The following is an 11,079-nucleotide window of genomic DNA, read 5'->3' as shown; positions in this document are numbered from 1 at the left end:
CCTCCATTCTAGACACCCCATTAACGGGCTTGAGGAAGCAGGTTGGTTTTCCGGGGATTCAGTCCTGGCGTCCACTCTGAAGAAAGCGCAGGTGCCCGGGTGACCCCTTCACCGGGGCTGGGGAGATAGGTGTCCCCATCCCCAGGAAAGGAAGGCAAGGAGATGGACAGAGGAGCTAGCAGGCTGTGGGAGTGCGGAGTGAGGTGAGTAACTATGGGCCAGGGGCGTTTGACTTTCCAGGACAGCTTTCTCCTGCTCGAGCTGGTATGGGGGTGGAGTGGGAGCCGGCGGGGCGGGCCCGCGTTCGCCCCGGGGCGGCGGCGCCAGGCCGGGGGGGGTGGGGAGGGGCAGCCGCCCTGTACTTCCCCTTCGCCGCTAGCTCTACAACAGCCTGATTTCCCCGAAATGATGAGGCGGCGCTGGCCAATGGGCGCCCTCGCGGCTCTTTAGGAGGCGGGGCCCGGCCTGGGCTGGGGGAATCCCGCTAAGTGTTTAGATTTCTCGCCGGCGCCGCTACCCCGGCAGAGCGCGCCACTCCTTCGTCGAGGCAGGACGTGCGCCCGAGCCGGGCGGAGCAGAGGCCAGCGGGAGCCGAGCCAAGCCGAGGCCAGCCGTGCCCAGCGGCTCCGCGACCCAGGCATCCTCTGCCTTCTTCCCGCTCCCACCAAGAATCGCGCTCCCCGCGCCCGCTTAGCAGCCCTCGCCGCGCCGGGATCCTCGGGCGCCGCCGCTGAAAAGCGCTTGAAGCCGAGGTGAGCCCGCCTTCGACGCAAGGGGCACCGGTGGCGTCGAACAAAAGCGTGCGGGGCATCAGGAAGTGGGGGACGAAAACCCCAGCCGGGAGAGTGGCGGGCTCGCGGCGTGGCCTGGGCCCCCGCGCGGACTCGGGAAGGCGCTGAAGGAGCGGCAAGCAGCTGCGCGGGGAGGGCGGGCCGCGGCGTGGACCGCCCACCCGGCCGAGGTTGCCCGACCCCGGCCGCTGCCGCAGCTCTGTGTGCGCGAAGCCGCTGGCGGCCTCTGGGTGGCCCTGTGTGTTGGTTGCGCGCATCCACGAGCAGTGCGTGGGACTCGAGTGTATGTCGGCGCGTGGGCGCCCTTTGCTCCCGGCGCCGGCTTTCGGCGGTCCCAGCTCGCGCCCAGGCCCCAGGTTTCAGGCTGTCTATGCAGGTGGCGGGGCCTGGGGCTTGCTGCCCTGGATGGTTGGAGGACCTCCCGGGACCGCGGGAAGAGGCGCCACAGGTGTTCCTTGGGCCACTTCGCCCGAGGAGGGGAACCAGGCCGGAAGGGTTGGCGTCCGGGCCTCTACACTGTGACTGTCAGGGAGGCGTAGAATAGATTTGGGGGGGGGGTGTCCAGGATGTAGGGTGACTGCTTGTCCATTAGGGAAGGTGCACATCTAGTGGCAACAACTCAAGCAGGAAAATTTCTTGGCATCAAGAGAAGAAGCCCCTTGCTTCCCAAAGAATTTGAATTTTGGGAGAAAAGTTCTGGTATTTAGATATCTCTGTGTTTTGTCTCTTTTCCTGAACATAAATCTTGAAACACACATGCATGCCTGTCTCCTCCCAAGACTGCCTAGGAGGGGGTGAGGGAAGAAGCATTTTGCTCAAGATGCTGAAAAGATTTGGAGGGCGGTTTTATTCCAGAGAAAGCCCCCTTCCCCATGATTGTAGTACTTGGTATCCGGACGAGGGTAGGGGAGGGTAATTGAATGACCTGGGGTGGGGCAGGGTAGTGCCTAGGGGCTGCTCAACAGACTCCAAACAGGAGCCTTCTGTCTTCTCTTTACAGCCAACATGCCCATCACTCGGATGCGCATGAGACCCTGGCTAGAGATGCAGATTAATTCCAACCAAATCCCAGGGCTGATCTGGATTAATAAAGTGAGTGTTACTCTTTGGGTTTTTCTGCCACTCTTTTAACCCATGTTCTTTAGGGGACCAAAGCTTCAGGTGCAGCTCAAAAAGGGAAGTGATAGGGAGCAGGCAGATGTATTTCCTAGTGGATCCTGCAGGGAGTGTACAAGACCCAGCCATGGCCCCACTGGCTGACCTCTGCCTGCCTCCCTGGGCATCCACCTGAAGGCACTGACAGTTTTCCAGCAGCAAGATTCTCCCAGCATCTGCAGGGCCAAAGCTCTGGTCTCTCCTGAGGGAGACCTCTACAAACACACACAACATTCTAGAGGGCTCCAGTCAGGCAGATAGGAGACAGAAAAGTGGGCACTGCTGGTAGGAAGGTGACTGGCTCAGCAGGTGACCCAAGAATTAACCTTGCACCAGTTGTCCAGACCCAAGAGGCCTCTTGCTGGTGGTGCACAAAGGACAACATAGACCCTGCAGACGTAGCAGTAATAATAGTATTTATAATAACAACTAATGCTTACTGTACACTTACTATGAGCGAGCATGGCACCATGTTATGTTACTTACATTGTGTCATTTAATCCTCAGCGTAGCCCTGTGAGGTAGATTCTATTAATATCTCCATTTTCAGACAAGGAAACTGAGGCACTGAGAAGTAGATGATGAGATCACACAAAAAGGGATAAAGTCAAGATGTGAACCTGAGCAGTCTGACTCAAAAATCCATACTGTTAACCACCAGTAATGATAACAGTGAGACCTTAGCTTTTATATTTGTTACTGTGTTTTTTTCATTTCACGGAAGAGAAAACAGTGAGGGACAAAGAGGTATAGTGACAATGCCAGGGTCACACAGGTAGTCATCATCCAAGTCTGGCCCTGGGCTCCCACAGGTATATGGCCAGGACCCCCTGTGTAGGAGCCAGTGGTCGCAGTTGTCCTGAGCAGCCCCATCTAATGAACTGACTTCTCACTTCCATGTTGGTGCTGACAAGTCTGAGAGAAGCATCCCAGGGTACTCTGTATGGGTCCTAGCACATCTGTAATAGGCAGAAGGAGGTCTTTGCTGAGCTGATGATGCCCTAGCTCATCAGAACCCAGAGCCCCTTCTGAAAGATCTAGTGATGGAGTAGCCTGTTTAATCCATTCTCAGGATGGGTCAACCCAAGCCAGATGTCAGGGTGAAAAGGGGAAGTCAGCCTTTTCCCAGATCTGGGGGGCTGGGCAGATTCAGGCCAAAAGCCTGTGGTCTCTGAGCTGACACGGTCTTACATGTATGTGTGCTTGTGTGCTGTATAGGAGGAGATGATCTTCCAGATCCCATGGAAGCACGCTGCCAAGCATGGCTGGGACATCAATAAGGATGCCTGTCTGTTTCGGAGCTGGGCCATTCACACAGGTGTGTGCCCTGGACTCCAGCTTTAAGAGGGGCAGGGAGGAGATAAGGGGAGGCACTTCTCTTAACACAGAGGCTCTTCACTGGGGTCTCTGAGCTCCCTGAGATGTTGTACAGAATTCGGGGGTGGGCAGGGAGCAGACCTGTGTTTTTGGGGAGAGGGTTCATCATTTCAGCACGTTCACAAAGGAATTTATGAAGCCAAAATCTTAGAAAGTGTGGCTTCTTCATGGAGTTTGTGGCTAGATTAAAGTTCTCCCTGGCAAAAGCAGTTGTGAGCACGGACACTGAAAGAGATCCAGGCCTTCCTTTTTCTTGATGTTGACCAACAGTCCTGGGTCCAAGGCCCCTCTGGTTGGCAGCCTCTTTTTTATCCTTCAGGGATGGGGCTCTTGGCCCATCTCGGACCAGTCAGCCCACCTATCAGTAAATATTCTTTGATGCCTACTCTGTGTCCATTCCCATGTTTGGAACTATCAGATAAGCCCCAGTCCCTGCCGTCTGGCTGCTGACAGCCAAAGGGAGACTGGGCATGATCTGTGACAAAGATAGCACTTTGGGGCTTGGGCTCTCTAGTGCTTCTGGCTAGGCCCTTTGCTGAGGCTTGCTGGATGTATTTGAGCCAAGTCTGGGCATTTGAGAAGCCCAGGGCCTGCACAAGTGTCACCCAGGAATACCTGCTGGTTTGACCATTGTGGATCTCTGGCAGCATGAGAGCTCAGGGGTACTCTTGTCTTTCTCCTCCCAAGCCAGGGCACAGCTGAGGATCCCCACCTATAGTCCTGATGATACTCTTCACTTTCCTGCCCACTAGGCCGATACAAAGTAGGGGAAAAGGAGCCGGATCCCAAGACATGGAAGGCCAACTTTCGCTGTGCCATGAACTCCCTGCCAGATATCGAGGAGGTGAAGGACCAGAGCAGGAACAAGGGCAGTTCAGCTGTGCGGGTGTACCGGATGCTCCCACCCCTCACCAAGAACCAGAGGAAAGGTATCCAAGGGCTCTGGGTCCTGGGAAAGCCCTCAGGGAGAGAGGGAAGGAGGAAGGAAGTCAGCTGGGGCTGGCATGCCTGCCTGTACCAAGGTTGACAGCCTATCTGCCCCACAGAGAGAAAGTCCAAGTCCAGCCGAGATGCTAAGAGCAAGGCCAAGAAAAAGGTGAGTATGATCCTAAGCAGCTAGCCTTTGGTCACCTGAGAGTCAAGGGTGGGCAGTAGAAGGAGTGCCTCAGCAAGCCTGGGCCTAAGCTTCTTTCTCCTTCTACAGTCATGTGGGGAATCCAGCCCCGATACCTTCTCTGATGGACTCAGCCGCTCCACCCTGCCTGATGACCACAGCAGCTACACAACTCAGGGCTACATGGGGCAGGACTTGGACGTTGAACGGGCCCTTACTCCAGGTAAGGTGGGCCGGGTCTGGCAGGGGACCACATAGGTTGGTGGGATGGTTCTTTCTCTTGGGTCTAGGGGGCACCGTGCTTGTAGATGGTGACCTGTTGGAGCAGGCTGCGAGTTGGGGGTGGTGGTGCTGGGTGTCCTGGCAAACTAAGAAAGCCCACAGCTCTGACCCTCAGTTTCTGTTGTCCTGAAGCACTGTCACCGTGTGCCGTCAGCAGCACCCTCCCCGACTGGCGCATTCCAGTGGAAATTGTGCCAGACAGCACCAGTGACCTGTACAACTTTCAGGTGTCGCCCATGCCCTCCACCTCTGAAGGTTCGTGCCTCCGGGGCCTGGCCTGCCTGCCTGCCTGACTGTTGGGATCCAAGGAGGGGTTTCCTGAGGGAGAAAAGATGGTCAGAACTCCACCCGGCACTGAGCTGACTGGTGGGCTGGAGAGAAGAGGGAAGAGGTGGGAAGAGGTGTGGCTTCAGGGTTCAAGAGGCTGAGTCACAAGGACAGTGTTCTGTTCTGGAATCTTCATGGAAGGCAGATATCCACTGGGAGGCCAGCGTGTGTGTGCCCATGTGTGAAGGGGTAGGGGGACTTGGTGGGGCTGGCACTGCAGGGTGAGCCTGGCTGACTGACCTCAGCCAACCTCTCTGCTGTTCCCCATCCACAGCTGCAACAGATGAGGATGAGGAAGGGAAATTAACTGAGGACATCATGAAGGTAAAGCCCCTTCCTTCCTTCTTCAGTGCTCTTTTGAGGTGGCTACTTCTCAGTGAGGGGAGAGAACCAGTGAGAGCTTCCAAGTTGGAGGGTAGGCAGTTGCTGCTGTGACCTGTCTGCTTGCACGGTCCTACAAGTGTCACATCCATGTGGCTGGGGACCACTGACCTCTTTGGCTGGTGGGAAAGACACTGTGGAAGTGGGGGCAGGAGGGAGGCTGGGTTTCTGACATGCTGTCCTAGGGCCTCAGATAGCTCTGAGTCAGCCACCATCAGTGCCGGGTCCCTGGCCCGTGTCCTCCGCCCTAACATGCCCCAGTCCTGTTAGTTTGGGAAATGCACATCAGGTTTCAGTAATCAGCCTTTGGGATCTGTAATATGATGGCTTTTCTTTTTTTAAGCAAATTATTCTCCAGGTTTTTTTCTGCTTCAGTTTTTAAAATAAATGTAAAAAAGTTTTTGAAGTAGCTGTACCCAGGCTCTGTTCCATCAGCACAGAAAATGGAGACATGGGCATAGTTCCTTATCTCTACCTGAAATTTCTAGGCATCTTTTCTTCACTTAATATGTGAACCATTGCTTTAAGCCACACTCCCGGTTGGTATGTCCTTACCCAGTTGAGAGGGAAGTCTTGGAGATTCTATGCCAGAAGGTAGATGTGGGAGTGTCAGCCCAGGGCAGACCCTCACCTCCCAGGCCCCTATCCTAACTGCACTCCACGTCTATATCCATTTGAGAATGTGAAAAGGGCCAGGGATGTGATCCTGGCTGGGAAGTGTTGGCTCATTGAAGGCAGGACCAGAGGGTGAGTCTGTACTGGAAGTGAGCCGATGGCTTCTTATTTATCTGTCCCCAGCTCTTGGAGCAGTCAGGGTGGCAGCAGACAAGCGTGGATGGGAAGGGGTACCTGCTCAATGAACCTGGGGCCCAGCCCACCTCTGTCTATGGAGACTTCAGCTGCAAAGAGGAGCCAGAAGTTGACAGCCCTGGGGGTAAGAAGACCCTGGATCCATATGGTTTCTCAAAGAAGGGAAAACCAAGTAGCGGGTGGGGAAGGCTTAGGGGCAGGGCCAGAGAGCAGCAGGGGTAAAGCATCCTTGTTAAATTCATCTGGGTACAGACAGCTTGCAAATTGGCTGCTCCTTCCAGGCCCTCAGGTTTGCCTAAAATTGAGGTTGCCATGGGGCAGACAGCAGAGGCTGCTGTGTCTGTGGCCTTCCTGGATAGGGCTGGAGGGTGGGGGGGAGAACACACCTGCTTCCCCACCCCCAATCCTCACACAACCTTCTTCACATCTTCTAGGGTATATTGGGCTGATATCTTCAGATCTGAAGAACATGGACACCAGCTGGCTGGACAGCCTGCTGCCCCCAGTCAGGCTGCCCTCCATCCAGGCCATTCCTTGTGCACCATAGGTGGGCCCCAGGCCCCCTTTTACTTCTCTAGGCAAGCAGGACCTGGCATCATGGCGGCTGTGGTGCAGAGAAGCAGGAATCCTGTGGCCCCTTGATACGATAAAGTGTAACCCCACTGCTGACCAGGGATGGGGCTTTCCTCCTTGGGACAGTGGCCTCTGGGGGTCCGGCAGGCCAGGGTCTGGGCTTATCTTGTGGGGTAAAGCTGGCCCTGCCTCCTGGGAAGATGGCGTTCTGAGACTGGTGTGTCAGGTGGAGGTCTCAGACAGGAGTCAGCCTCCAGCTTTTCCCTCTGAGCCCAGCTGCCTGGAGAGGGTCTTGCTGTCACTGAGCTGGCCCAAGGGAACGGACCAGTGACCTCAGAAAGCACAGCACCAACTCCAGGGCTGGCTCTGCACTAAGAGACAATTGCACTAAGTGAATCCTGTTCCCAAAGAACCACCTCCCTTCCTAGCTGAGCCCTGGGGACTGTTCCAAAGCCAGTGAAATGTGAAGGAAGAATGGGGTCCTGTGGGGACAGTGCCCCCTCTGCCTCAGAGGAGCTCTGCCCTGCTCCCTGCTTAGGCTGAGGGGATTGTGAAAAAACCTGGCACTTTTTCTTGTGGACCTTGCCACATTTCTGATCAGAGGTGTACACTAACGCTTCCCCCAAGCTCTTGGCCTTTGCGTTTATTTATACTGTGCCTTGCTCTGCACCCACCTGCCCTCTCAGGCAGGCCCCAGCAGCCCCCAGCAGGCCCAGGGAGGCAAGTGTGAGTGTGACTTTTAAAATTGGAAACATCATCTGACCACTAAGTCATGTGTGACCACACATGTACATGTGTGTAAATATGTACATTTGTCTTTTTATAAAATGTTAATTGTTTATAAGTGGTGTGGCCTTTTACTTAGACATAAATTATAGATGATTTTACTTTTTGTAGACGCATTCTGATGGACTCATTGTTGGCATCCTGCCTGAGCTTGCCTTTGGGGTGAGCGGTGATGTGAACCTATTGTGAAATCCTTTCAATTATGTTCATGGAGAAGGTGGCAGGAGAAGGGACAGTCATGGCACAGGCATATGCTCATGTAAATATAGTCACTTGCCCATGGCTTTATAGCCAGAGCTATGAGTTGAACTTGGGCTCCTGGGGCCTGGGGAGTGTTAGGTTTTGAGTTCTTCTGAGGAATGTGCCATAGACTCGAATGTCCTGCTAAATTCAAATCCAGGTGTACTCAGGTGCTACTCCAAAAAGTTAACAGTTGGCACAGCATGGTCACTGGCAATCAGAACAGACACCAGCCCCCAAAAGGTTCCCGCGACCTACTGTGCCGCCAAGCAGTACTTGCTGTCCATTTGCTGCAGTGACAGGAATGTTCTCTCTGCAGTGTTCACTGCAGTAGGCAGCGGCATACCTACATGTGCTAACCAAACACTTGAAATGTGGCCAGTGCAATGGAGGAACTGGATTTTTTCATTCTTTTTTTTTTTTTTTTGTCTGCGCCACGAGGCATGCGGGATCTTAAGTCTCCTGATCAGGAATGGAACCTGTGCCCCCCTGCAGTGGGAGTGTGGAGTCCTAACCACTGGACCACCAGGGAAGTCCCTGGAATTTTATTTATTAAAATTTTAAAAGCCATATGTGGCCAGTGGCTACCATATTGGACGGTACAAGTCGATACTGGATTGGGAGCAGATTTGAGGGGGAGGGCCTGGGGTGGTTGGAGGACACTGGGGACAGGGGCTTGAGGCTAATTTACCTGACTGTTCAAAAGTATTTTACTATTTTGACAGCCAATAATAACTGGTGCTGAATACCAGCCTGCAGTGTGCTGTGAAACAAATGTGTTAGGAAAACCGTGGCTGACCTTACATGAAGCAGGCTTCCTTCTTCCACATCTTTTCAGGGTTCTGGCTGGGCTAATAGAGATTCACAGCATCTCTGTGAAGGGATATCTTTGATCAGAACAGTGTTTCTGAAAACCACAGGTTGGGAATCACTGATATATTGGCAATGAAGGGTCTCAGATAAGAACCAAGTCACAGTGTCTGAGAGGCAGAGATCTGGAAGTAGGCTTTTCTCATTTCCCTCCACAGTCTGGCCCTGGGGCTAAACAGCACCCAAAGCAGTAGGCAGGCTGGCCAAGGGGAGCTAGCAGGCATCACTAGCATCGTCTAGGGAATGAGGCCATGGCAGTGAAGGGGTCACTCAGGGAAACCAAGCCGTGTGGACACATCTTCCATATTCTTGGTCCCAGAAACCCCCTTGTAGGGCCTAGCCATCTGGAAGGAGTGTGGGAGAGAGAAGGCTGAGTGAGAAAATAATGAAAAAACTGGAAAATGGGCGAAGTTCAGTCAGACTTTCTCTGCAAAGCTTGGGAAGTATTGTTCCCTGAACGGCAGGTGGCCCTCCTGCTGGGTAGACATTCTGTTTGTGGATGCCTGGATAGAGCAGTCTCAAGCACTGTCCATCAGAAGATCCACCTGGATTTTTCAAGAGTTAGCATCATCTGGGGGCCAAAGGGGAGGGATAAGATGACTATTCCCAGCTCTTGCAGGGCCCCGCCCTTACTGAGGAAAATAGGATGGGGAGGCTAGCCTCCCATGGCTTCTAACTGGGGGCTTGGCAAGGTCTTCTAGTGCATGGCTTTTCCAGCTAAGGATGGTTGGGAGTGGTGTGAAGCCAGGTAGAGTAGACCCAGGAGGGGTGGGGAGGGAGGGATGCAACCCAGAGCAAACAGCGGGGACTGCTGCTGACTTCTCCCGTCCTTTGACGTATTCCCTGACAGAGTAGGCAGTGGATGTGTTGAAGTCCCAGGCAGGTGTGGAAATCTCTCAAGTTCTAATATGCAAAGTTCATCACTTGTAAGTTACCAAAATGGGAGAGGAATTCCATCAGTGAGGTCCTAATCTCTAGAGCCAAGATGGAGTCCTGGTCTCTAACTCTTCTTACCCTAGGCATCCAAAACAATTGGAACCAACTCCTTGGAATGTCCAGGGAGGGAGCCCAAAAACCTACCCCTCCCCATCACAAGGGAGCTGAATCCTAAGGACCAGACATGAAGGAGTAGTGTGGGATGGAGCCAGATTTTCCAGGATGGTGAGCTGTCTCACCACACCCCACCATGGACCTCAGCCCATGCCTGACAAGAGTAACAGTAAAGTCCAAATGCTCACCTAAGGATGGTAGCTGATACTAACTCATTAGCCAAACAGTGCCTGAAATGGAGCAACATCAGTATAATCTGTGTCAGATTTGGGCATAATAAATTCATTCGAAGAATCTGCCAATGCTTTTGTGGCTCACTCCCAAGAATTTCAGTTTAAGTGCTAATGGTAGAAGCTCTTGGCTGAGGGACTAGGAGTTCATCGAAAGACCTGTTTCGCTGGGGTTGTGATAACATCATTGTCATGAAGGACCACTTTACAATGGGGTAAACCGGCAACGTGGGGCTCAGGCATACCAGCTAGAACTCCTGCCCTGCCAAGTCTATAGATGTTCAAGGGCATTTCTGGTTAGTAATAGGAGTTCCCTTGCCTTACTCCAAAGGTGTCACTTTAATTGGGCTGTTACTCATTCAGCTTACTTGGCAATAGGAAGGAAGCTAGAGGCTAATATGCTAGCTTCCCATACAAAGGCTCATGGTGGCAGAAGACCTTTAGGGAAGACATGCAAACCATCCCTTCCTGATGTATCAGTATTCAGCATCTCTCAGTGCACTGTGTGCAAGATAAGCCTCAGATCTCTCTGCAAGTCTTGGGTGGGGACTGCCAAAGGCAGAACTGAAGTCTTGGAAAAAGTCTTGGGCCTGGTTGGAGGTGAAGTCCTTTCCTCTGCAAGTGACGCCCCCAGGCTGGTGGGGCCGGGTCATACCCAGGCTGTCATTCTCTGGGACCATTGGGTCTTCTTTCACATGATTTGCACACATCCAAAAATCCTTGTATTAGCAGGGTACAGGATTCCTCAGCAGCCCTGTTGGAGCACCCAGGAAGCTTTTTGTCTGTCAGACGTAATGCCCTTTCTTAATCTGGGCACAGCTAACCCTCCCATCATGAGAATGTTTGAAATTCATCAGAACTCTGCACTAACCTTTCCCCACTTGTGCCAGCAGTCACGGGGGCAGAGGCTTGGAGGGTGAATGAGGAGCTCATGTACTTCCTTTTCCAGGAGTCAAAGTACTGGGCAGAATAAGACTTGTCTTTGTCAGCCAGGGCTCACTTGTGAGTCCAAGTCTAAGGCAGCACAAGGGCATAGCTAGTTGGCTACATGGTTTTCCTAGCTCCAGGCAGCTCCCAAGAGACCCATTTCTGC

The 11,079-nt window shown here is 53.3% G+C and overlaps 1 protein-coding gene across 1 annotated transcript; it reads left to right on the top strand.

The window, feature by feature from the left end:
- Positions 1-6: 6 nt before the first annotated feature.
- IRF1 (interferon regulatory factor 1) lies at positions 7-7,654 on the top strand. Its single transcript, XM_029216054.1, has 10 exons — positions 7-752; positions 1,792-1,883; positions 3,165-3,264; positions 4,076-4,252; positions 4,370-4,419; positions 4,528-4,660; positions 4,852-4,974; positions 5,321-5,370; positions 6,226-6,361; positions 6,672-7,654. Exons 2-10 carry the CDS (start codon positions 1,797-1,799, stop codon positions 6,782-6,784), a joined length of 969 nt encoding a protein of 322 aa, XP_029071887.1. The 5' UTR covers positions 7-752; positions 1,792-1,796; the 3' UTR covers positions 6,785-7,654.
- Positions 7,655-11,079: the final 3,425 nt, after the last annotated feature.

This window comes from Monodon monoceros, unplaced genomic scaffold (genome assembly GCF_005190385.1).
Source record: "Monodon monoceros isolate NGI ecotype Baffin Bay Population unplaced genomic scaffold, NGI_Narwhal_1 Super_Scaffold_12, whole genome shotgun sequence".
Taxonomy (NCBI): domain Eukaryota; kingdom Metazoa; phylum Chordata; class Mammalia; order Artiodactyla; family Monodontidae; genus Monodon; species Monodon monoceros.
This window is presented reverse-complemented; position numbering and strand designations above follow the sequence as displayed.